General features: G+C 42.2%; 1 protein-coding gene across 1 annotated transcript; it reads right to left on the bottom strand.

The window, feature by feature from the left end:
• Positions 1 to 193: 193 nt before the first annotated feature.
• yes1 (YES proto-oncogene 1, Src family tyrosine kinase) lies at positions 194 to 27,568 on the bottom strand. The gene is made up of 12 exons (XM_030403413.1): positions 27,168 to 27,568; positions 15,288 to 15,578; positions 13,867 to 13,966; positions 12,424 to 12,522; positions 11,323 to 11,426; positions 10,945 to 11,094; positions 9,088 to 9,243; positions 6,964 to 7,143; positions 6,224 to 6,300; positions 5,343 to 5,496; positions 5,022 to 5,153; positions 194 to 2,743 (listed from the first exon to the last, which is right to left on the bottom strand). Exons 2-12 carry the CDS (start codon positions 15,568 to 15,570, stop codon positions 2,535 to 2,537), a joined length of 1,644 nt encoding a protein of 547 aa, XP_030259273.1. The 5' UTR covers positions 15,571 to 15,578; positions 27,168 to 27,568; the 3' UTR covers positions 194 to 2,534.
• Positions 27,569 to 27,785: the final 217 nt, after the last annotated feature.

Below are 27,785 nucleotides of genomic sequence, written 5' to 3' on the forward strand. Positions count from 1 at the left end.
ATCAGAGCATTGGAATACTCTGATGTTCTGAGTCTCGGCCCCCTTAAGAAGCTTAAGAAAAAAGATTCTCAGACTCATCTTATTAGAGGAACCTTACACGATGTGTGGATGTTTCACTAGTCGTCCCCGTTCGATGGCAACTCTGAATCTGAACAAGCGTCAGCGTCTTTCGTCAAGGACCAGAGTGAAAGGAAACGTTTGAGTAAAACTTTTATTTTCTCTGTACAAAACCATATTAGTTACCATTCTCAGTAATTTCATTATCATCTCCCCTCTAGCTCAAGAACAATCACGTTAGGGTTCTCATGAGGGACAAACACACAGAGATAGATAAACAATGTTCACATCTTTGTCCGATCCTGAAGCTTAATGAATAAGAAGATGCTTTCACATCTTTCCATACCTCCCATTGCATACCGCTGGACAGACAGTTGGAAGTACCTCTAAGAACTTGTTATTGGACTAACAGCACTAAAACCTTGGGGGCCTCATTTATAAAAATGTTCTTAAGATTTACACTCGGACGTGGTCTTCAGATAAATTCTGACGGTCCCACTCATCAGAGCTGCTGAGTATAAAAGACCTTGCTGAAGCCAGGGTCCAAGAATCCCATTTGTAACCCAGTCAAGTGATCTATAAATCTAGATCAAACTTACAAGGTCTACTTGATAAAAAAAGCTGATTTTTGAGTCTCATTCCCAACCTCTTTAAATACTGACGCTTTGGGATTAGAGGTCCAGGAGGTCGCCATCTCAAAGCGTTCCCTTAAAAATCAACTTTCTTACAAAAGACGACCTTTAAAATGACCGTACCTGCTTTGAAATCTCTCCTTATATAATGCCAGCAAAACTTAGGGTTTCAGTCCAGAATAGCCATGAACCAAAACACAAAATCAATGTTTCTGGAAGACTAGATCATGCGATGGTAGAAGAGATAGATGCCTGGCAACAACATCAGTGGGTTGGCAAATGAAGACAAGCACGCTGCTCTGGAGTGTGTCGCCGCTGCAACGTTGTTCATTCAGCTCATGCAAAGTTCATCATAGTCTTGTGTCCCAAACTGCAATACACATGACCAGCAGTAAAACAGATTATTTCCACGTCAAATTAAGGTTATTCCGTTTTTATAAACGAGGCCCCTGGTGCGACCGTAGCGTGTGCACGGTGTTTGTTTTGTCCAGGAGTAATTCATCATCTCTACAACTGGGAAGTAAGAAAACAATAGCTTGACATTCTACAAGAACATCACTGGTTGACTTTGCATAGGTGCATTCACAAATCAAAGAGGTTCTTTTTGTGTTGTTGGCTTTGGATGAAAGTTTCCCTCCAGCAGACACAGAACTGAGGACATGGAAGGCGCTTTTAGTCATTGGGATTTTACTGAGAAGAAAAGGACAGACTACAGCGGCATGAATGGCTTACATGATGATGATGGGAAGCTATGAGATTGGACAGTTTTCCTGGTCCTGTTTTTTTTCTGCTGCAAAATCTGTGGCAAAACTGTGTAGTCTTTTTACAGCAATCAGAGTTGTGCACCGAACAGAAGACAAGATGCTAATTTCAGACAAACTCAATCGCACTTAAAATTTCACAGCTGAGAGTCCATTTCAAGACATTTATAAAATGTTAAACATGAAAAGTGTTTTTGTATATTATCAAAATACCTCTTTTTTTTACGATTTCAAGTCCCCGTTTAAATAAAAAGAAAGAAAAGCATAATAAATCCACGTGATTTGCCATTCAAGTGACCGTGTTAACAAGAATCATACAAATCGCTCCTCATGCATTCATCCACCTGATCACACCTGCTAAAAATACATCTCTTCGCACATACTGTATATGTACATCTGCTCGGATCCCTCAGTACATTCTTGCATCCTTTTTCATCGACTCCACCTCGCCTCTACTTCTCCGTCAAAGCTTCAGAGTCACAGCACATACTTGACAATTCAACCACAGTTGTTGGTCACTTAAAAACAAAAACAAAACAAAAAAAACATACGCATCAATCTACATATTCAAACCAAACTTGTGTACTTGTAAAAGATTTTGCCTCTAATATCAAATTGTGAGAAAAAAAAAAAAGGGAGGATGGGGGAATTTTTCATTTAAAAAAGTTTTTTGTTTAAAAAAAAAAAAAAAAAAAAAGCATCTGCAAGTTTCCTTGAATTTGAAATTAGGAAAAAAATAAATCCCTCTCTTTTTTGATCACAGTGTTGTGGCCCATCCGTACGGATTATTCTGATTAGCAGGGTTCCCAGAGCTTAACGTACCAGCACCAATCTGCACATTTCCCCAAACACTTGGTCCCCCGGGTACACAAGGGACAAACCTCTACATCAGAAAACATTTTCCTCTTGCACTTGCAGATATACCACTGTGGTTGTGGACCAGTTTATAACATTATAACCTCTTTACTCCGCCGCCTCATCAAGGCTTCTCCCATTTTGTTGAAGTTCTTTGTCATCCCGAGCACTGATCTCCACTGATGTACCTCTGTGTGATGCCACAGTTCTCGCCCCTAAATCTCCCACACTAGAGGTTGTCCCCTGGCTGGTACTGTGGCTCTGTGGCTGTGAAGTAGTCTTCCAAGAAGGACTGGATGTATTCGAAGGTCGGTCTCTCATCTGGCTCCTTCTTCCAGCAATGTCTCATCATCTCGTGGAGGGACTCGGGGCAGCCCTGTGGGCAGGGCATGCGGTAGCCTCGTTCTACCTGCTCAAGTACCTCTCGATTCACCATACCTGGCAGAAACACAAAGGAATACAATGGTTGAATGCAGAAGTACATATTTTGAAAGGGCCATAGTCGTATGTAACAAACTGAAAAAGGCAGTTAACTGTACAGTAACTCACGGATATTTAACAAATACGACTTTATGGGGAGAATATTACAGAGTTTCTCTCTCGTCAATATTATCATTATTATTAGCTTTGTGCGCTTTTAGCTGAGTAACACAATGGAAACATGACCAGACAAAGTTGAAACAATCATTTGTTTCCCTGCCTTTGGTTACTTCTTGTTTTACAGGGAAAGCTTCCAATTCTAGCACTCCCAGCAGCAGCTTATACTACCAAAGAGGTCTAGTGATGAAAAATGCTTGAAGTAGAAAAAGAAGCAAAGAGAGCTGCCTCACGAAAAGAAAAAAGAAAGGAGTGCATGTGTGGTGAAGTTGAGAGGAGGGAGGGGGCTGCCAATTGCAAAACAGACAGAAAGTTAGCTTAAAAGACAACAGCGGCTTACAGCAGCTTTAACTTTTATGTCAATCCAAAGAAGTACACAGAAAACAACCCTGCAGTCAACCCTCTTCTAGTGTTTTTCCTTCCTTGACATTGTATTGGTTTCTTTTCTTTATTTGTTAGAATAAAAGAAAAGAGCTTGTGAAATGCAGCAAACTCATTGCTTGCTTGCATCTTCCAGCTGAAACTACGGGTGCTATGAGACTATTGTGGTATTGACGAACAGGCCTAGCCTGATCTTAAAGGCGACACAATTTCATACGGTTTTACTTTGTTAATATGTGGCAGACCCTGCCACCTATTTAGCTTCACACTGTGCTCTTAGGACCTTATTTTCCTCTGAGAACAGCTTGTTTATTCAGTTATGAAAAAATAATCTGTGGGTGAGGGAAGCTATACCAAGTCTTCTGGTGAAGAAAAGGAAAACGATGCAGGTTTTGATTAGGAAACAGCCGAGTTTGAAAATTTTAGCACCATGTAGCTGACAGTAGGATAGAAATGCCCACGCAAACTGCCGTGCTAATGAAAAAGGATAAAAGATGAAAAAATTTCATAAAAACTCAACCTAGGTGGATCCTGGTTCATTATTTCCAGTAACGTGTAGTTAACTTCAAGGTTAAAACACTCAGATAGTGCATATCCTAGAGATGTATCCTCAATCTAAATGATAGAAATTCAAATGTTTTGCTTCGTCCCGCCCTCGTAGAGCACCAGAGTGGTGGATTCCTTCCCAAGACAGGAAGACAGTGATCCTGAACCCTGTGACACGGCGCAGAAACGGCTCCATGGGGAGCTCAACTTCAGCTAAAAGAGGTTATGACACAGAGTCAGTGGCATGGTTGCAGCCACATCCTCCTCCCCCCCCCCCCCCCCCCCCCCCCCCCCCCCTCGCTCTTTGTGGGAGAGTGGGGATCAGGTTATCTCACACTGGTAGAGAGGAAAGGCCCAGGGCAACTGCTGAAACTGGGATATGGTGGCGGAGGCATGTCGGATACTGAGGTGTTAGCGTGATTTATGTCTTGGATCTGAAACCCTCAGCTCTAATAATATGTCTGCCGTATATATCTGTGCGAGTTCAGTATCTATATGTACGCACACAGATTAAAATAGAAGAAAGATGATGTGCTCGATGCAGACGCTTGGTATACCTGCATCATACCGCTTCTATGAATAGAGCTCATCCCCAAAACGACTGCAGCACAGCAGGACAAGAGCCACAAATGTCCAGTGAGTCATGCTACAGTTTGATGAGGGGAAAAGAGGAGGTTTGGCCCCCAGAATCTGCGGCTCTGAGGTGAGTTAATTAGACCAAACGGTTTGCACTGGAACCAAAAAAGGCCAGAGGAGCCAGATGGCAGTCTACAAGAGACGGCGGTTAAGTCTGCCATATGGCTCGCTCTGTAATCAGTGCCAGTCGAACGCCATCGATGGCCGACGCACTGCTGCAGTACAGCTGTCAGGCAGCAGGGGTCAGAAACGAGGCAGCAGACGTCGAGGAAGAGGGAGATGGTGCATCTATGAGGAAGGGGTACTTTCCCATGTACTTATAAGTCATTAGACATCTGCGCTGACTCAGTTCTATATTCATCTGCATGTGTGAGAAAAACACTATTAAAAGCTTCAGATGACTGAGACTCAGAATAGCATGTTGGAATGATCCTGAGGCAAAAATGACTGAATTTTTCCTGAAACTCGAAACTCATTCATGTTCCTTGGGTGGAAACGTATTCATGATAATACGCACAAGGAGTCAGTAGAGTCATAAAGAGAGTCTTGTCCCTACCTGGGTACGGTACTCTGCCCTTGGTGACCAGCTCAGTCAGTAGTATACCAAACGACCAGACGTCCGATTTGATCGTGAAGCGGCCGTACAGAGCCGCTTCAGGGGCCGTCCACTTGATCGGGAATTTAGCACCTGGAATAAAGAATAAAGGGGTCAAGCTGGAGGAATGGGCGTTGAAATGATTGATACCATTAAAGTTGCCACTATTCATTTCGTCATCCCTTGATAGAGTAATAGATCGGTCAATACATGAGTAAAACATATGTGATGACTCTTGGCAATTAACAAATCATTTTCACAAAAAGTCCTTAACACACAAACCTTGTCTGGCGGTGTACTCGTTGTCCTCGATGAGCCGAGCCAGGCCAAAGTCAGCGATCTTGCAAACCAAGTTATCGGCCACCAGGATGTTGGCAGCTCTCAGGTCCCTGTGGATGTAGTTCATCCTCTCGATGAAGGCCATGCCGTCTGCGATCTAGGACGGGATCAGACAGGAGAAAACAGATACATGTATATTAGGTTAATACTCCTGCTGGTGTCCTTGACCGAGACGCTAGCCTGGCGATGGAGTGAGTTGTCATTTCAGGAAATACACACTTGGCTGATCTAGTTTTTGACCCAGATATCAATGCAGGCTGAACAACGGGGATCAAAAAAAGAGCTCATCTGCAACTGTGACAACAAATCACAAACACAACTATCCGGCATCCCCTCACTCCGGCTGTCAACTCCCTCGGAGGCATCTCGAGGTTTTAACATGCCTCGTTCTCATTTTCAAACACTTTTCCACTCCGCTGACTGAGGAGAAGAGGGAGCCTGGGAGCGTGCAGAGTGGCGAATTAAGAGCAGATCACAGTAGGTGACTGAACCAGCGAGCTCAAGTGGCCTCTGATGAGCAGCGTTTAAGTGCTACAGGCAGTTAAGTGGCAGGGAACGAGGGGAGGCACATACAGTGTGGAGGAGGAGAGGGAGGGGCGGGGGGAGAGATGTCAGGTAGGATATTAAATAATTATGACAGCCAGCTGGAGAACAAACTGAAACCCCTTATTCATGAGGACTGAACATATGAGTCACACATGGCTGAGAAACTGCCCACACGCAGCTCGCTTTAGTTTTAAACCGATGCATGAAAATCCCTCTCACACACAGATTTAAAACAGCAGGTGAGAGGCAGAAAGGAGTGTTTGTGTTTTGATTCCTACCTGTGCAGCCATGTCCACCAGCTGGGGCAGCTTCAGAAATTTACCATCTCCCTCCTTTAGAAAGTCCAGTAAACTACCTGTGGAGAGTTAAGAAGGCTGCAGTCAAGCAGAATCAACACGACTGTGTGAGCATCGTGCGAACACTATGTCAAAAGTAAATGAAGCATCATAAATCGGAGTAGAGCATGGATACCCCACACTCGGGGGGGAGGGGGGATAACTGGTTCGGGTCATGTTTGGTTGGACCAAGTGACATGGTGACATCGTATTACATACATTTTTTTTTTTCTAATATCTGGCTTTTGTCTACAGTGGGAATGGGTATAATCAGCAATCATTCCTGGGTCAGTAGTCGTCGCTGGAGGAAACAAGACACGCTCGGTAGGACTAATTAAGGACACTGATGCGTAAATATCTCCCTCCATCTCTGCTCAGGCAGTGCTAGAACATCGTTCAGTCAGCGATGAGTTTGAAAGAGAGCGTGAAGTTAAAGATCTTAGCACTCAATTGGTACTGTGCGTGTGCCCCTCTCAATAGAGGTTAAGAAGAAGCTATATTAAACACTCTTTGGCTTACTCCATCATAACTGAGGATACAGTGCTGGGAGCAGGTGACATCGTTTGGTTTTGAGGTGCGTTTCTTCAGTATGTAAAGACGTAATTCAGCCTGGGGCGACCTTGAACGTGGCCATATCGGTAGAATTTGCAGGTGAATTAACAGAAGTGTCCACCCATCCTTACCTTTGCCCATGAATTCTGTCACGATGTAGATGGGCTCCTCGGACACCACGGCGTAGAGAGGCACCAGTTTGTCATGTCGGAGTTTCTTCATGATCTGAGCCTCCTGTAGGAAAGCCTCTGGGGACATAGTGCCCGGCTTCAGCGTCTTAATAGCCACCTTCGTGGTGCCGTTCCATGTGCCTGAATAAAAACAAAAAACAAAATCATCACTCACGTTTGACAGCAGCAATAAACTTTTGATGTGTTTGCGCAGCTTGAAAGGCATTTTTTTCCCAATTTATTAAGAGCCACACTCTTCAATACTAAAACATGCTGAGGGTGCATTAAAGACTTTTTGACCCCTTTTAAGTGATTGGAAAAGTCAATCCTAAAATCAGCCATCATGCCAGTGATCTCTGGCAGTGTTCCCATGTGTGAAGAGCAGCTCGGGGGAGAAAGAAAACGACAGCTTAAATAATCAGCCACTTCCTGGTTGAGAGCCACTTACTCACGCCCTGCTTACATACAATGAGCTCCACTGCTTCCGTCATGAGGCTGACCTTCATGAATGAATCACTCTGAACAAACTGTGCACACACACGCGCGCGCACACACACACGCACGCACACGCACATAAACACGCACACACAAGCCGAAGGACAAAGTGGGGCAATGAGATCGTCGAATAATATGAGGTGGCGAGAATGCAATGGGGGACTTCTTGCACAGCGCGATATATTTAAGAAAGTAAATCGCGCTGTGCAAGAAGTCCCCCATTGAGGATAGGGAGCTTCAGTGAGAATAAGTTGTAGCAGAGCAGAAAGAGCAAAGAGTTGCAGGGAGAGACAGAGAGGGATTCCTGGGATTGCACAGAGGAGGTTTGCAGGTCGAGGCTTGCTGCAGGCCAGCCTTAATGAAAGACTGAGTGATGAAAGAAGAGCGTCGTGCTCACTGAAAGGCCCCCGTCTCACATGCAGGCCCGGGAACTGAAGCGTAGGAGGTGACCTGTGATTACTGAGCTCTGTCCGTGTGTGTGTGCGTGTGTGTGTGTATGTGTGCGTGCGTGCGTAAAACCCACAGCAATCAGTAATCAGCGTTTACATCAGTATGTGGGCCAGTGCGGCAGCAGGACGAGCTCTTTACTGAGGTCAGTCCCACTCAGCTTCAGGCTAATCTGAATCATTTCTTTAAACTAACTCAGTTTATATGTGGCCGCTGCTTCTTCCGACTATTACATGAAATGTACAGTTATAAATAATGTAGAGTGGATGTCTTGTTTCCGTATGTAAGCCCTAATGGCGGTGATAGTATATGTCCATGCAGTTGTTTACGTTCTTTACTAATTCATGATCAATGTCAGCAACAAACATCAATACTACAGTGTTTATCCATCAGTGTGCTGTTGACAGGAAGAACATGCACTAATCTCAGAGTATCCTGGAACTAGTCAACCTTCAACAGCATCTGAGTGAAGTTCTCCTGACAAATCTCACACAAATATTCTTTACGATTTACAGCCAGGGACTGGGAAGGAGGGAAAATCATTATTCGGCACGGCACAAGCAACTGGCCAAAGTGTGAGTGCGCCCTTAGACATGAAGCCAACGATGAATCTATTTCCATCTTCTCAAAACTAATATTTGTTGGCTTCCTTTGCCTTCTATGACATTAAACTGAAAGTCTTTGGGCTTTGCAATTTTCAGCCCAACATACAGTATGTGTCATATTATGAGCGTCTACCTTCCAATTTAATATGATCCAGCTCTACTGGAATGCAAAAGGATCGATAACAAAGATGCAGCCTGGATCAACAAAGATGCAGCCTGGATCAACAAAGATGCAGCCTGGATCAACAAAGATGCAGCCTGGATCAACAAATACGCAGCCTGGTTTGCAGTCAGCCATTAGACACGAGTGAATGGTAAACATACCGTCCCATAATGAAACAGCCAGTTAGCTTCAGAGAGCACAAGTAGTCTCTATTCCACCAAGCTTACAGCACCACTTACTTTCAATTCATTTTTAGGAGTGGGTTCGATTAAAGGCTAACTCCTAAACCACTTTACAACACAATATGCACAACAGATATACATGCATGCGTGTTTCTGCGTGCTCGCTCTGGCGCAGCAGTAATGTCTCACTCACCCATCCAAACTTCACCGAAGCAGCCCTGTCCCAGTTTGACCTCCAGTCGGAGAGACTCTCGCGGGATTTCCCAGGCATCCTTAGCTAGTCCCTGAGTCTGAGGCTTCACGGTGGGACACACGGTTGTCAGCCTGTGGCACAGACCGTCTGCATGTTCTGGACACACAGGGAGGGAAAAAAAAAAACAGAAAAAGAATGAGCATTAAGTTGGAGCTGGTTGGTGATCAACCTGCTAATTCACAACCACTGAGGCCTCATCCACAAGGGTATTTTCTTTAAACCACAACAATCTCCATCCAGACGAGTGATTAAGCACATTTCAGATATAATCTCTGAAAACACATCACATGGCTGTCGTGTACACTGGGCATGTATCTGTCAGTGTAAACATGAGGCAGAATGTATTCTCTGTGGCTGGCCGCTTAGTTACAGAAAATAGTAGGCAAGTAAACAAGACAGAAACCTCCTGAATAATGCCATTTTAGTTATGACATTGTCTCCCTTTTCCACCCTTGTACTATTAATGTTGGATTGTGTCTTAAATAAACGTGATCATACAGTGAAATGACCCAATTAGGAAGCAAATGTAGGCGTCTGCGTCAGGTTTCCAAAAATCTCCATTTCTGCCTGCCCACACGTAAACATGCATTTCTGAATATCTTAACCTTGGAAGAAGTTTCTCAAAAGGTCAGTTTTCAGCGACTTAAAACGCTGTTCACTTGAAAACTCACATAAAAAAAAGGGCCTGAGTAGCACAGACAATCTAAGCAGTAAGCTGAGCCATGCTACAGTGAGTGGACTGTCGACGTGTGATGACTACAATATCACATCACACCACAACAGAGCGAATGCACAGAACTGCTAATTTCCTCGTCTTTCCCTTCCAGGCATAATCAAATTTTATGGTACTTTCATCATAATGACTTGAACCGTGTTGACCTCAATTTAATTTCAATTTCAGTAAGAAAGCAAAAACATCAAGCGTCTGTTTTTGCTATGCAGGCCTCTTAGAGAGACAGAGCAGCAGCAGCACTAACCATCGTGTGAAATGTCCCATTTGAATTCTGCACAGCGAAACATCATCCTGTTACATTCAAGCCACTGAACAGGTAAGATGTTACAGAATGTTTCTGCACGACTGCTCACTTATTACTGACTTCCGTCTGGAGCTTAAAGGCTACACTTGCAGGAATGTAAATGAGCGCCGAGCTTTGAGTTTACCAGTCATCCATTATAAAGTGAGCTGCAGTTAGCGAGGCAAGGTCAACAACACAAGACCTCAAACATCCTCTTATTTTATGGAGTTTGACTGCGTACTTTCTAAGCTTTCATGTGTGCTTACATCATCCAGATGCTTACTTTTGACCGTCCAATGGGGATTTTTAGGAACAACTGCTTATCAATACTGTGAAGATTACAGCAGGCTTAAGACTGTTTTTTATATTCGAGACTCTTTTTGGCTCAAGTCTTGCATGGTTTTGCTTTATCGGGACTTTGTTGCGATTACTGATCCACAACTGTGTCCGTGAAAGCACTGCTGGAGAGTGACCAAAAAAAAAAGCCTCCGTAAGACATATTCAACACACGTCCCAGCAGCAGAGCTGCAGCTGAATAATGCATTTTCTACAGCAAGCACTGAATTCTCAGGCTGAAATATCAAATGAAACATCAGTAGAGACTATTTTTTACTGCAAAAACACTTTAAAAAGACAACCGCCACGTGTATAAATGACTTCAATGAACACTGGAATGTTTGTTCAGATAACTCCCAACATGAGTGTGAAAGACAAAAACACAACATCGCTCCACATAGCAGCGGTCCAGTTGTAAACAACAATTTGTCGGCAGGCTGCATACCTGTGTAGTGTTTCACCAGCTTCTGTAGCGTCTCAAACTGGGCACGGGTGGTGATGTAATAACCGCCGTTGTCCAGCTTACGGATCTTGTAATGTTTGACGTTGTCTCCCTTCATCTCATCCCAGTCGCGGATAGACAGAGAGTAGGCACCTTTGAAAACACCACAGAAACTCAGTTAGCTTGCGGTAGTTATTGCTCAAATTATACTTAAATTCTAACCCACATAAAAAAATACTTTCGTCCATATAGTATACCTTCTAGCTGTAATAAAAGTCCACAGCTTGCACAAGCACGAATAAGGAAAATAGGCTTTCATCATGGCTTAATATACTATAACAGCAGCATTATCGTGGCAGTCTTGCATTTAAATCCTTGTACCTTTGGTCGTCTCGCTCTCTCGTGCCAAGAAAGTACCCCGCTGGTTCCCTGGAAGCAATAAAAGACGCTCTGCATCTTTGCGGCCCATTTTACCAAAGTACCATCTGCCAAAGATAGAGAAAGTCAAATAGTCAGGTCACGGGAAGAGATCTCAGTGTGGTATCTGCACAACAAGCAGTAGTAGTTTTGATTCATGCAATAAAAACATTGCACCAGCTTTGAGAATGTTAGAGGTTAAGAGATTCTCTGGCTGTTTATGAATACTGAATACAGTGATACCATCAAGTTAAACATCAAAAACACATGAACAGGAAAAGGAAACACATTTGGTGTTCGTCGAAATCAGATATCCAGAATTTATTTGCGTTTCATTTTGTGGTTACCTTCAAAGTCAGACAGACGCAACTGTTCAGCTCGAAATCTCATTTTCGTAAAAATAATTTCAACCATACTACTTAAATTATAGCTTAATATTAATTTTGCTCCAACTTATACATTGTTAGCTATGAATACATCAGTAAAACATTAGCTCACAGTTAACTTAAAAATATCTTTAAAATCCACCTTTCTTCCCCTCTTCTTCTTCTTCTACAGAGCACGCCGTCTATTTAGAGACATCATTACCAGTTCAGTCATGTTGAATTATCTGACAGGCATAGCCGTTTCCAGACTAAATTGAGAAGGAACCAAAAATCCTGAACGCTGTCAGTCAACTTGTACTCAAAGGCGACATTAACTGGCTGTTGTTACCCAGAGGTGTTTTTTAATGAGTTGCTTAAACATCTAGTATTAGTTAAATGGCCGTCAGCCAATGAGAAACCAGGCCAGAACTAAAAGCAGCAGAGTCACTCAATGGTTTCTGTCACACCGGATGAACAGCAATGGGAATGCCACCGGCTCACAGCGACAATATAGGACTCCATTGTTTAGACTCGCTGCCATGTCTGGTACACAACGGGTGAGTCACAATGTGAGATCGCCCAGCCGCACTGTGTCGTCATAATCAGAGGAGAACTGAGAGAGCAAGGTGAGTTGTATGAAAGGTAAGTGGAGCTGGAGAAAGTAAAAGTGAAAGTGTTAGAAACAGTAATAAGCTCTCACTCTTCAGCCTGTATGGAGTCGGCTGGAGCCACGTAGTTACTGGGGATGTAACCTTTCTGTCCGGTGTTGATAGAACGAGCCTCCCACCAGTCGCCTTCCCTGAAGAAAGAAGGAGATTAGAAATGAGAAACACACGATATAGACACAAAGGCATGAAGAGAAAATACACCTACTCTAAAATTTTTTTTTTTTTTAAAAGATGACTGCAGGTATAAAAGTGAGCAAGGACAAGGTCGGACTGTGCGTCATTTCAAACACGTCAGCTATACAAGTCATCAGATTGTGGAGCAGGTTATAAATTGAGGTGGGTGAAGTTTTTAAAGCCTTTACTCAAGTCAGTCCCTATATTTTGATGTTAAAACACTGTATCACTGCTTCAGTGCACTGGAATCTTTTTTTTTTTTGGACAATGAAGGTCAACACATTCAGATACATGTGTGATAAACGTGATACATTTTCACTGCTTCAAACTTTCAAAAAACACAAGACAGAAAAAAGTTAAACTTCATCAAAGGCTACAGAACATACAGCCTTTAAAGGATCTACACGCGCAGCCACAGCTGCTGGTGTGTTGAACAGCAGCTTTGCTAGTTTAAATTCGAAGAGGAGGAACTGAGGTGTTGAGAAAATCAATTTTGGCAATTTTGAAAAACTGAGCAAATCTGTCCTCCTCCAACCCTCCTCTCTGAAAGCAGATGGCCACCTCATCGCTGCAGACGCGGCGCGCTCATGGACGGTGGTTGAAAATGCATGTGATGTAAATGTGGAGCAGTTGGAGCTCTGCCAATTTTCACATCTGTACACGCCAGGGAAAAAGACATGGTGGCAGTAGGTACAGAGGAACGAGTAGAGAGGAATTTCTCTTTTAGTTATGATTTGCTTTATTTGCTTTAATTTTTTCATGATTTACATTTCTGAAAATAAGTTCAGGAATAAAAAGACACGAGTACAAAACTCAAACATTATTGATATTTTTGATTTTTGCAATAACTTTTGATATTTAAATTGAACTTGTTATATCTGTATTTAATATCTTGTGAAATTAAAAGCATGAGAAATGGTGTAAAAACTGACTCCATAATATTTTAATGAGTTTGACCTTCAGGCAGATTTTCAGAGCATCTGTTGGTGTTGTAACTACAGGTTCTATCAGTTTTAGTGAAACATTTATCCATTTTATTATCTGCATTCCTTGTATTTTCAAAATAAACGAAGACTGGTATGGTTTACACTGTAGGCCAAACATAAAACCTTAAACTGGCGGAATGATCTGAAAAGCGATGGGGAGTAAACAGATGGCCCATTAGAGGAATCCATTAACCCAGACAGATTTCAGCCTTAATATCGGACCTGAATACAATGAGGGATTAAACACACAGCCAACACACACTCGCATATACACGCAGCGGGAGTTCTGTCAGAGTCGAAAGCAAATGCACTCACGTGTTGTTGATAATCTGGAAGCGATCCCCTTTTGTGAACGACAGATCATCTGACGTCCTCGCTTCGTAGTCGTACAGCGCTACGAAAAATGTGACACCACCTAAAAAACACAAGATTAAGTCATTTTATTTTTAAATCTCAAAATGTCGAACAATAAATGAAAACTTCAACCTCTAAATAACACACAACAAAAGTCTGATTGAGCTGAATAAACAAACAATTATGCCAACACAATCCTGCACCCCGGATCCTCGACCAAAATGACACCCAGCTCTTTCAATGCGGAATTATTTCAAGAAAGCAGGAGGAAAACAGAATTTTCCTTCTCAATTTTTAAACTCGGCTGCGTCACTCGTCAGTCGCCCAAATTGATGTCACTTAATCTCTTGTATATAATGAAAAGACTCGATTTGTCCGTGGTGTGAAGTGACAAGAGTGCAGAGAGACAACGGGACTCTGATGTTTTTATCTTGAGGAGGAAATTGAACGGGCAAGATTAGATCTCCAGCAGCAGCCCCTCAGGCCAGATTATTCTCCTCGAGAGAGCGAGACAGGGACAAAATGGTGTGTGTGTGTGTGTGTGTGTGTGTGTGTGTGTGTGTGTGTGTGTTTTAAAAAGAAACATTATTCTTGTTGTGTGCCATTACCGTCATATTCCTATTAGTTTGCCTGTCGTGAAGAATCATTTCATTACCAACAACTTCTTAATCAAAAAGTTATTCAAAGTCAAACTCTTGTTGAAAATAAAAACTTATAATGTGCATGACTAAATCTATTGAATTCAGTGCATGTAATTGTTTTCTTTGGCTCCGGAGAGGCCATGCCTGCTGCGCTGCTTCCCATATTACAGACCTATTTTGGGCTTCTCTTTGGCCTTGATGTTGTGCCTGACTCATTTTAAACGTCTCATTTGCATAACATCTGCTGCTCATAACGTCCTGCGCATAACAAACGTTCAGCAGGGTTTATTCTAAGGTTGTACACTAGTTAACAAGTAATGACAACAGAATGAGAAGTTAGAAAATGTCAGAGGAATATGTGGTTGTGGAGTTCATTTATATCCTATTTTAAAGCTGCATAACTTTAACATTTCCGTTTCTCCTCTGATGGGGCTCTGGGACCCAAAGTTATATGAATACATTTAAATATTAAAGAAGATTTCATTCATGTTTAGACATTTCCAATGGCTTTTTCCCCCCCATGTTCCTGGTCCCAGGTGTCTCCCTGTGAACCCTTAAATGGGAACTATTTTCAACCATCTCTGTATCATTACAATGTTGGTAGTATGTGGAAATGAAGAATACTAATGGTACCAATTTCAAAAATGTCCGCATTTTTCTACCGCATAGACAACCTGGTCGTATGCAAGGGCCATCTTTCCAGGGTTGAAAAACTTCTTTAAATCATCTCCAGAAACTGACCTGTGATGACGCCGGGGAAGGGGCTGCTCACAGCCACTGAAGTGAAGGAGGTGGAGGCCCCACCGAAGGGTGTCATGACTGATGACGCCCCACCGAAGGGAGTGAGGCCGGCTGCGTGGCTGTTGTAGCTGTTGTTGTGTGTCTTCATAGCTGGCGAATGACCCATCAGGGTGGGGTCGGGCCCATAGTGGCCCAGGTGGGCGTTGACCGGCGTGGCATTTGGGTTATCGGGTCGGTACTTCAGGGCCGGGCCCTTGTCCTCTTTACTCCTTACGCAACCCATCGTCAAGCCTGCAGGCAGGAGAAGGAAAAGGAAGATTTAATTAGACATGAGTTTGGCTGCATCTATGGTGGTTTAGATATTTGTAGAGGGCACATACATCTTAGCTTTTTGCTAAGACTTCAAGTTGCATTGTGGGTAATGTAAGCATCACGTTATGAATAACCGCTGGTTGATGCCTATTGTACAGGTGCCTAAATCTAGGAACAGAATATTGAAACCTGTAAAGTATAAACATCTAACACCATGTCCACCAACATATACGTCTTTAGTCTTTAACAGTGACTTCAGCACACTGAACAACAGGTTAGACCATCATTAGAGATGTGTCACTGAGTAGCCTATAAATGGTAGGAACAAAAATGTTACCGTATCTGGTTTCTTTGACCCACAGAAATGAAATTACTATTCAACAAAAACTGATGATTTACCCATTTATGGAAAGAGCGAAGAAATGGACGTAACGTTTACATGAGATTTATCGAGATCCATGGGTGGTAAACTCGGCTAAGAGAGCTGGAGGTGTATGAGCTGCACAAGAGTGACCACATTGTTTCACTGTTTGTTCTCTATATTGGTGCAGTTTTGTTTCAATCATTATTTCTCCTGCCATGTGACCGACCAACACCAACTGGCCCAGACTGGAACAGACACTCTCCAACTTCACTATAATCGTCCCAGAACACATAATGCAGCCCAGCCTTATAAGGCTGTCAACAACTCCTGAAATAAATAGGTGTCTAAGACTCAAAGAAGTGTTTTGGTGTGTAAATTAGCAACAGGACCTCAAAAGCTTGAGCTCATGCTTTGTCACGGGGCTGAAGAATAATTATGATATTTAGCCTGGAGCTCTTTGGGGGGTCCTGGCATAACTCTGCGACCCATAAAACAAAGAGTGCAAGCCAACGAATGACCTCATATGACTTCACAAGTCCCAACAAAAGGCTGCCCAGCTCAAAAACTAGATCCTATTACAGCCTATGGCCATTTCAACTCTCCCCTGTGATCACACTATCACTGACACAGATTTGTGAGGGGCAACAAGCCCCTTGGTGTTAAGAATCACTGCTGAGGTAACTGATATATGAGAGCCTGTGTGTGTGTGTGTGTGTGTGTGTGTGTGTGTTTTACTTCAAGGACAAAAGACAATTCACTTAACATAAACCAAAAGATAAATAAAAAATGCCTCTGAAGTAATACTTTGACTCAGTTGGTGGGAAACAAGTTTTGTTATTTTCCTTGTAAGAGAAGAGAAATAAAGGGTATCCGATGAAATATGAATGCATTTCAGTTTCAGTGTATAAGCTTTTGTGTGTTGTCATGAGTTGACAGCATTTTCTACAGGTCCTGCTCCGTTAACTAATTTTACTGTCACCTTTGGCCTCTTTCTCAAGTTCTTCTGTGTGTTTTGTACACAATAAAACAAACTGCCACTGGAGGAACAGATGAACACTCAACTCTTAGACTGATCTATTTTCAGTGAGTCATCCTGGCATTGTAAAGATATTACAGCATAGTCTCAAATGACCATCAGTGACTGGTCACCCTTATATTTGTAACAGCAGAACAGAGGTGTGCCGCAGCAGGTAATCGATCTGCCAATGCAGGTAAAGTCTTCGACTGACGGGCCAAGTTAATTCACAGCCTAGAAAAATACAGATTCAGTGCTTTCAGGGCGATGAGTTTAAAGTGCTTTAAAGTTTAAATGGTAGATCTGGATACATCTCACCACTCTGCATTTGGTAGTTGGCCTGCTCACAAGCAACTGCTGACTATTTGCCAACTATAGTAGTAATCAATTTTGGGCTTTAAACGGTTTTACAAGACGTTAATGGTTTAAGTTATAATCAAAACCGCATATCTTCATTCAGTCTCCATGTTGAGATTAAGGAGATTACATTTTGAGACCTGATTGGTTACAGCATCATTGTGTCCATGGAAACACAATCAAATGCAAGTACATCATTACGTACAGCTTCGACTGTTATCTGTGCAGGGCCATGGTAGGTTTCTATTCCTACTTACATTGTTCGTGCTACATTCCTCATTTCTCATGTTCTATGATAATCCTGTCACTTCACCGTAATTTAAACCCATCTTCACCACAAACATTTGATCTGTGATTCCTCCACAAGTAGAAAAAGGTCATGCGTCACGCAAAGAATTTCAATTTGTAATGGCTATATTAAATTGGACGTTTTCAATTCTATGGCTTGGCTTGTGAAGGGCCACGCTTCATCTAAACCTAATGAAGGTCAACAATCAATCTATGGATATGCTTATTTTAGACAGATGGTGTATTGACTTCCATCAATGAAAAAATTGTATTGACCAAAAGCCAACGCTGAGGCAGAAAAAAAATACAGCAAGTGGGATGAATGATGAGGTGAGAATGGCGGATGGAATATTTAATCAAGGAAATGGGGGAAAATTAAAGAACAGAGGGATGATTTGAGACAATTTGAGGAGAAGATTGGTGATGCGTAGAACAGTCACAGCTTTATCGATTAAGAAAGAGGAGTGGATGACGATGAGATTGTATTTTTAACAAACAAGTACAATCAGTCCATTATATTAACATCACAGGCTTGGCCTGCTAACTGGTCCACTCAGGCATATTATTGCCCTCCCGGAAACCAGACATCCTCCACAGAGTTGTTACCACAGACAGGATATCCAGTAACAGCTGGTGATGACAGCATGCGATCTGTGAGAGCATGGCAGCATAACTTGTTCTGGCAATTTGTTCAATCTGGTTAATATGCAATGCAACAACAAACATGTCTCTAGTTTTGTAAGGCTCTGGTCGCTGAAAAGAGCAATATAATTGGTGTAAAACGATCATATTATTAGTTAGATATCTCTCCTCATCTTCGGACACATTATTTTGGGTTGGTATAACATTTCAATTAAGGGGGTTTGTTTGTAAGTGAAGCCTGAAATACATATTTGCATGTTTGTATCTGCATCTAGTCCACACAGGTGTCAGAGAGCCTGCAAACACACAAGATTTATACAAGTCACATAAAACGCTGAATGTGAAGGAAGGAAAGAACAAACGGCAATGATGAACGTTCTTTATTGCTTAAATAATCGGCTCTATGTTTTATTTCATTTTAGTACAATACATTTTTTTTTAAATAAAAATAAAACAAGGAAGGAAAGATCTTCAGGGGGAAGCAGATGACAGTTAAGACTCTTTTTCCTTCAAAGAAATCTCAAAGTAGTTTACTGGCTTCTAAAATGTGGACGTGCTAGCTTTTGTCAGAGGACTGTGGGGCATTTCAAATGCAGCCTCGTAATCTTTTAATTAAGTAGAGCTGAAACGAGAAGTCAACCAGAAAATAGATTTTGTGTTTTTGAGTTAATTTTCAAGCTAAGAAAACCAAACATTCCTTAGTTGCAGCTACTCAGTGGAGATTTGCAGATTTCATGTGTTGCATGTGACAGTACATTAAATATTGTTGGGGTTTTGAAATGCTGGTCAGACAAAACAAGAAATTTGAAGAAGCTACTAACAGAAATTGACAACGGCCCATTCTTCACTATTTTTTGACATGAAAATAATTCTTAGTTGCAACCCAAATCAGGTGCTTTGAACTTCCTGGCACTCACTGTATTGTGTCATATTTTGAAGTGAACCTAACTAAACCAGAAATAAATGTTGGCTCACAGAGCCATGACAGAAGCCACTGACATCAGAGCAGACGCCAACGTAAACACGAGCGCCACCTTTGACATTAACCTGTCGCGCATGTCAACCATGACATGTTTCCAAATGTCCAAGATGCTTAGTGCTTCACCCTTCAGCTTACGCTACAGCAAACAACTGGTGACTTGAAAGAAGTCATACTGGAGGAGAGTCAGTGTTTCAAAGAGCATACCAATGGCTCAAATCCTCTGTTTTGTCATGAAATCCGATACTCTAAGCTGGGGCTAATCCTGATGAAACCACAGATGATTATGACGAATGCAAACACACAGATTGGTAATGCTATGCGGATTATCTGTTTTAAAATGAAGACAACTATCAGGTTTAACAACTACAATGACACGGCTTTAAAGAGCCATGACTTCATTTGGACCGTATCAAAACTATTTGTGTGTGGATGAGCAGAGGAACTTAAAACCTTTCATTACTTATCATTCGTTTCACTTTATTTCAAACCGCTTTTGATTAACGTTCCCAAATTCTGTCACGTAATTAGAGGCTGGATGTTATGTTAAAAACTCCCCTTTCCTTAATGATCGGCAGTCTCTCCCAGTTACACCATTACGCACCCAGAGGACTCGTTCCTAAAATGGCCATGAATAGATCACAAGCCTGAGCGAGCCCACAGGGTTGGCGCATGATCCAGCGTGTCAAACTGGTTCAACGCCCACAAGTTTCACTTTTCATCATTGTTGCTCAAATACAAGACATGGCCTACAGTAAAATCCAGAATTAATCTAGTGATAGGATATTAAAATTGTGAATTATTAAACATGGAAAACGGATGTATTTAATAAAAGCAATAAGAAGGTCTTGTTCTTGTTGCTACAGAGAATCTTGAAGGACAACCAGGGAGCACATAGGGGAGATTATTGAGGAATAGTGAATGACATCTGCCGCTTTCTATACCTGATCCAAAAATCGGTCCATTCCTAATCTCTAAATAACCAAATTACGGACCTTTTTAAAAAAATGTTTTAAACCATTTCAATTATCAAGGTTTCCATTAAGTACTTTGGAAAAAAAAATACACTTTGATTTAAAAAAGAAAATATTCTATGTGTACATATACGATATTGCACCGCCTAAAAAAAGTAATAACCTGATCTTTATAATCGTAGTCAGGAACCGATCTTATTTCTGACTTTTTTTCCTCCATCTTTAAATGCCCCTTGGGCTAAAGCCCCTACAGATCTTAAATACCCTATAAATTATCCATTTGATCCTTTAAAACTCAATGTTGCATTAAGGACAGTTCTTCTCTTGGACAAGCTCCCCATCAGCTAGCTATAAATCATTCTTCATTATTTACAACACGTCAAGTACGAGCCCAGATGCACCAAAGGCTACAGCCAACGGCCAACTTGCTCATCTGCACGTTCATGACGGTGAAATATCTCTCTAAACTACAAGGCAGCAGTAGTCTGTATTCCATCATTAAAAAAGCAAACCGCGATGACTTAGAAAGACTGATATACAAACCATTGCTATGATAAAGTAGCGTTTCATGACACCACGGCCTCTTCAAATCGAGAATGCCTGACGGTGAAGAGAACTTGACATCCAATCACAGTTATTTCTCTCACCAACAGCCTCCAACCAACCATTTCTACATGCTCAATCAGCATCATTGGTGTGATGCGTCAAAACCCTAGGAGCCCAAGGAAGTCACTCGTCCTATCAGAATAGACATCTATTACGCCGCAATTCTCTATTGTTATGTCATGCAGCAAAGCTCCATTAATCAATTAGGTTAGTTAATGTTCGGAAATAGGTGTAAAAGAGCATTAGATAGAGTGATCTGTACCATTCGATTAAAAAAGTAGATTGTGGATGCCTTCAAGATCCATCAGGATCTAAAACCATTAGATCAGCTACCCCTGAACGTATCAAATAGCTTTTAAACCACCTATGGAGAATAAGGCTCTGAGAAGAACAGAAAAGACCACCTCTCCCTGTTTAGCACCCCAAAGAAAGGCTTTCAATGTATTCTTTTGATAGTCTACCCTTTGTTATGACCAGAGAGAAAGTACCTTGTGGTGCTCCCCCACCGAGCGCAGCACACTCACAGTCCCATGGATCCACACACATGCTAACGCTGAGCAGCACAAATGGTAATTGGGGCTCAGACACGCTGTCCTTACAGTGCTGGAGCCAACAAGCTCAACAACAATCAATCAAACCTACAGCTCCAATTAAACATTCAAACCAGCCAGATGTCTCCACAGACAGGAACAGATTTACAACCATAGCTCTTATGGACAATTTTATTGCTGCAGCAAACATAATAAAATAATTGTAGGACTCAACATATGCCGTTTTATAGATCATTTTATCCAAACAACCATTTTTAGTATGGGATTTCTCAGTAGGTATCCTCCATCCCCCAGTCCTGGTCTACCCACTAAGGGAAGGAGGGTTTCATTTAAGTCATGCTGGGGGGGAAGAAAACCCTCCATGTAGAACATTAAACTGAGAAATTAGAGTATATGTGGGGAAGAGAATCACTATTCTTTTGTGACAAATTTACCAAAACTAATGATGACTTGAACAGACTTCACAGAAAATCTAATTACAGGCTGGTTGTTGTATCCTCTCTCAGATGGTTTCCTAAATGAGGCTGTTATATACACAATGAGATTAGTGGGAAGAAATGTGTCATTCTTCTGGTGGCTCAGAGGGAACACTGTAAATACCGCCTCAAGCCTCTCACTGAGATGTGGGTCATGGATCCCACTTAAATGAACGGACGTAAATAGCTTATTAGCATGTGTTAGCACTTAACATATTTACAAAAACAGAAATGTATCTCAACCCTCTTTGGATGTGTTCGGCCACATTTACTTCACCACTAGAGACATATAGTATTCAGAAATTTCAAACAGGCCGCACTGAATATGACACGAGATGGAAGTAAATACATGCCAATCCTTCCACACACATCTGTGAAGACCTTCACTTCCAGCCATACTGTACAAGAGCGCACAAAAGGCAGTGCTATGTGTTTAAACAAACGCTGGACCCAGACCCCATCCAAGGACATGTGACATGCGAGGCTGAGCTCTAGACTGCCAGTGACACCGTGTCAGATTAAGGAGACACAGGCTGCTGCTTCCCACAAGGCTGAATATAACAATGCTGGATAGCTGCAGGAGGGAAGCTTTTGCTGTCGCTGGCATGCAGGCAACATTCAGGAGAACAAAATCCCAGTGCTACACGTAACCAGGCCAAACCGTCAGCCTGTAAGGGGCCAGTATGCTCTGTTAAACCTGCATGCAGGGAGGTCGAGTAGCCTTGGAAAGTCTCATTTCACCTTTCCAACACTGGATTTGTTGGGCTGTGTCCATCTTTAGCAGCCAGTGGTCCTGAGGTAAATTTACACAAGTGCTGCACAATATATTGTTTCAGCATCGACACTGCAACCTGTGCAAAAGTCTCATCCCAGGATGAGCAAGGTCAAGTAAAGCAAATTAATTCAAACACCTAACAATTAGGTTCACCGGTGCAATTTTTTTCTGCATAATACAAATGGAAAACTCACACAGTTCTCAATTTTCCATGAGAAGTCTGTCTGATATTACATAATGTTGTCCAACGAGATGTTGCTTGTGAGTGACATGCAGAGCGAATCACCAGTCACAATCATTCTTGATAGATTGATCACATTTTCATTGATTTACCTAGTTTGGTTGTTCGATAATCTCCCTACAATGATCAGTTCTTTCCAAATTGACCTATTCACATCATTTCTAGTGCCTATGATACACTCTGCGAATTATGGACGCGACTTCCGGCGCATCTTAACACTTAATTGATGCTGACATTTTCCCTTCTAACACACACACACACACACCAGTTCAATATTTATCTCCAAAAAAAACTAAATATTGAAATGTTGGCTCTCTGACTTAGACCAAAGGGTGTCAGGGCTAATTTACATCTGTCTTAGAGTCAAGTTTATTTGTATAATCCGGTTATACAGTTACAATCAGTTACACGTCTGCACTGCATGATGACTTGACACTTCCCCCGTGAGAGAAAAATGCATGAAGAAATTGATTAAACTCTGCCACTCCAAGAGAAATAATGGTTGCAAAACAGGAAAAGGGTGACAGAATTAATGAAGAGCTTGGAAGACGTCATTGAATAGCATGGTATTAGCAAAGAAAATAGATCAATCCAAAGAAAATCCAAGATACTGTGTCTGATGAGCTAAACATTCTTCTTTGAAGTATAGCTCTGCTAACAAAAGGTATACATAAGTGAGATATCTTTGACCTGCATGAATTCTTTGTAACGCACTCAACGAGAATGAGCATGTCACAGCTCTTAACTCGTGTTTCCGCTCTGACTAATCAGATAAGATGCAACTCTGGAGAGTTCTGGGAGAGGCCTTTTCGACCTTTGAGCTCCTGTCTTGTGTAACCTTTACAGTCACTTGGGACAAAAATGACGCACTCGTCCAGGCTGTATACTCAGCTGTAAGTAGAGGACATGAATTGAAAGACTCTTTTTGGTCCAGTTAGACTTCAGCAGATAAGGATGTGCATCAAACTTCTGTCTTATCCTTTGGGTACACACTATTAACCAGACAGCGAGCAGTTCTTGTTCCTAAATCAAAATTTAGCAGTGTTATAACAATTATATCAAGGCAAATTCTTGTAGTTGCATAGCTGCACTGGTCTCTTTGAATTGAATTTTAAGTGGGCGTCCAGACCAAAGGAGTCAGAGTTTGTGGGGGTGTTTTGTTGATACCTATGAGACATTAAAGAGGATCCAGAAAGTTCAGTTTTAGAGATAGATTTGTGTTCAAAGGATTGTCAGACTCACAAACACTGAACAATGGTTTGCAAAACTCACAGTATTTGAATACCGCAGTGGCAAGAGTTTGATCTTTTGTTGCCATTTCACAAGGTCTAAAATACAAATATGGTGTTTGTGCTACAAAGAAATCAACCAGAAAAACACGCCTGCAAGTAATTGTTTGACCAACGCAGCACCTTTGCCGGATGATGTTACTTTGTGTTGCCAAGTTTCATGCCGGGAGCCTGGCTAGACTTTTGCTGAAGTGCAATAAAACGTCTTATACAAACAAACCCGGCCAATCAGATTTGGCAGCACACTGCTTGCTTTATCTCACAACCTGTCCGACAAAAAAATTACTCAAAATGTGATATTTTTTTTACAAAACTGTGAAGTCATGTCTCACCGTTCCGTTTGTTTCAAATTCATAAACCCGTCTGTGCTACTAGTCCTGCATTGTGTTCATTGACTCACAGCGACCTGAAGCAACATGCCCCGTCCATCCCAGTACCTAAAATATGTTAAACGCAGGGATATTTTCGGCCTCAATGCCCTCAAAGTCTGTTGAACCTCTGACCAGACTCAGCATCACAGCTGGGAGATCTAGTTAAGCACCATTTATCATCATCATCATCATCATCAGTGTTGAAATTCTGATCCTGTATGAAAACTGGTATCGAAGCTTGCCTAATGATACAGGACCTTATTAGTGAAATACACAAAAATGCCAAGGCTGTAAAGCATAAGAAAATAATAAAACCGAGTGAGCTCTTTAAATTTCTTGTACTGTCAAACAAAGCAAACCAAAATCCAAAGGTTCCGGTCAAGGCAGATGGACGCCGCCAACTGAGTCTGGTCCTTCTTAAGGTTTCTGCCTGGTAAAAGGCAGTTTTAACTTGCCGCTGTTGAAGCTCAAAAGTATCATGGGATAACTTTTGTTGTGAATTATCAACATCTTCCGATTATTGCATTAGTGATTTTTCTGTCATAATTGCAGATAAAACAAACCAATGTATAATGTGCTACTTTGGGTCTGTTGCAACATCCTCTCACACAACGTCATGCCTACAATATCTGGTTGGTAACACGTCACAATTAATAGCCTATAAACACGGAAAAATCTCAATCTGCAAATTAGCTGGTGACTAAATTTATCAAACAAATGTAGTGGAGAGGAAGAATAAAGTAGCAGAAACTGGAAACGCTCAAGTAAAGTACCTAAAAATTGTACTGAACAAACAGTTTTTGTGTAAATGGTACGTGTATTCCATCACTGGTTGTTTTAAATTTTGGCCCAAAGATTTTTTATTTCAGTCTCCTTGATTTCTACTGGTCAGTATCAGCCCTGAAAAAAATAGACGACGCAGCCGGTGAGTGTTTGGCATTTTTGCACGACAAATTACTTCCAAACGGTTCACTGATCACTGCCACGTTGTTGATTTGTTTTTCCATTGATCATTCCCACACTACAAGACAGGCCATCAGTCTAATATTGAGCAGCTGCATCACAAAGTTCAAACAGCAGAATGTGAAGACTGCAAGCCGAGTCGATGCTTGTGCTGAGAAAGATGAATCGAGATCAGAAGCCCTCGAGCGGGTTTGACTAACTTGCTCCGTAAAAACACAGGCCGCAATTGCAGCGAGATGAGAAGGTACTCGGGGCTGCAAACCATTACTGAAGCATAACTCAGTAATTTCCCTGGCACGCTCTCTGAGGCACAGCTCGGCCTTATCTTCGGGGCAGCGTGCCACCTCTGCCAATCACAGTGAGCGGAGGGGGTCGGCGGGGGGCTGAGAGAGAGGAACTTCCTTCCGAATCCATTCATGCCACTGAGGCCACCTGCTGTGACTGTCAAAGGCTAGAGTGAGTCTGGGAGAAGCTACAAAATAGAAGAGCTTTTCTTGTTCTCTGTGCCCAAATTGAAAATCTGAGGATTCTCCTTTCTTTTTTTTTTAATAGCCAGGGATCCAAACATTTATTCAGTTAGCGTGTATAATGTGAGTTTTTGACTGTGTCGCTGTGGCACAACAGATTTCAGCCTTCTAATCTGCAAACTCTAACGACTGCAGAGCCTCCTTCATGTCTTGAGGGACACTCAAGCGGTTTTGCGAAGATCCTTCATGTCTCCAGTTAAAACTCGAGTCCCTGAACCCGGGCCAACGCCACCTGTTAGCTCTCCTCACTCCTCTGCCAACAGCCCTCGCCATTCCAGCTGTGTGTGTGTGTGTGTGTGTGTGTGTGTGTATGTGTGTGTGAGGCGGGGAGCCACGACTGTCCAGCCAACTGGGTTTGTACTAACAGAGGGATTACCATGGAGGAGGATTACTGTGGCACCGCAGTATATAAGCAACACACACATGCAGCATCAGGGACAGTGAATGTATGTGCGCACACACACAAACACAAACACACAAACACACACACACACACACAGCAAACACTACATTAAGAGCATAAATTTTGTGGATTGTGCAATTCTGGTGAGTATGGCAGCCCCGCCACAATAAAAGCATGCAAGAACAAGACTGGGAAACAACTGGAAAAGGGCTCAAATTAAAGAGTTTGTGGCAATTTTTAGGAGCTGTGTGTGCTTTTTGCAATGCAGGCCTTTAACAGCTGAGGCCTTTAACAGCAGCTGATTGTGTGTGTGTGTGTGTGTGTGTGTGTGTGTGTGTGTGGAGGGAGACAGTGAGATTGGGTGAGGCAGAGGGGAAAAAGGGTTGGTGGTTGGACTTAATGTGAGAGGACTTACCAGTGGATACAAGTCACAGAATGTGTTGCTCTGAGTGTTTCAGTGTTAAAAAGCATCAATATTAATCCTCAAACCTTGATCCAGGATCATTTTGGGAGTCTTCCCTCATTGTTTTCTTACCAAAAACCGACTGATACAAGCTAACAATCCCGTCATTCTCCAGTTTAAACACGACACTGGCTTTCTTTTTGAATGTTTCTTAACAGTGTAAACATCGAGGTAACTCTCCTTGGTGCGTTTTCCCAACTTTCTCCAAGTGTCACAGCAGCACTACAAGGCCCCTGCTCACTCACTTCCACCACTAAATGTGACTTTTCCAGAGAGCGTCTTACCTTAAACAGCGAGCTTTGCACTGGTGTTTCTTCGGCTACATGCGTCCTGTGGTCTTTTTTTTTTTTTTTTCTTCCCGCACGTTTTAATCTTTTATTTCACGTCGATAGTCCCAGAGATGTGAAAAAACACAGGCAGCCTTCTGGACGTGGAATCTCAGTCTTCCGTCTGTCCCATACCGATTAACTACTTCACCAGCCCACAAGTCCTCCGCTCGGGATCCCTTATATTCCGTAAAAAAGCGAGGACACACCGGCAGCTGAAAAAGACTGCTTAATATGGCGGGGTGAGAGCTAAGCAAAACAGTTAGAATATCCACAAATCACCGCCTGCTGATAGGTCAGAGCTGCCCTGAAAGACACACAACAATAGCCGGACTAGCACCGAGGAGCCGACGAGGCCAAAGAAGGAATAATGCCGCGTTCAGGGACTCAGATTAGACTCGTTCATATTGGCGTCACTGTTTGAATGGGTCACAAAACACACATTAACACAAAGCTCAACACTTTTTTGGTTAAACATATGCAGTTTTAGGCACTGTAGTGCAGGGAGCCCGACTAGACAACCCAATTACGGCAGGAGAAAAAAAAAAAAAAGCATAATGGTGCATCAACGTGAAT

The sequence above is a fragment of the Sparus aurata genome, chromosome 21, assembly GCF_900880675.1.
Source record: "Sparus aurata chromosome 21, fSpaAur1.1, whole genome shotgun sequence".
NCBI lineage: Eukaryota > Metazoa > Chordata > Actinopteri > Spariformes > Sparidae > Sparus > Sparus aurata.

Coding starts and splice junctions, on each gene's coding strand:
- yes1 (XM_030403413.1), bottom strand. CDS start 15,570: ATGGGTTGCGTAAGGAGTAAAGAGGACAAGGGCCCGGCCCTGAAGTAC. Junction 13,967..15,287: donor CTTCCCCGGCGTCATCACAG/GTCAGTTTCTGG, acceptor TGTGTTTTTTAG/GTGGTGTCACATTTTTCGTA. Junction 6,301..6,963: donor GACAGAATTCATGGGCAAAG/GTAAGGATGGGT, acceptor AACTCTCCACAG/GTAGTTTACTGGACTTTCTA.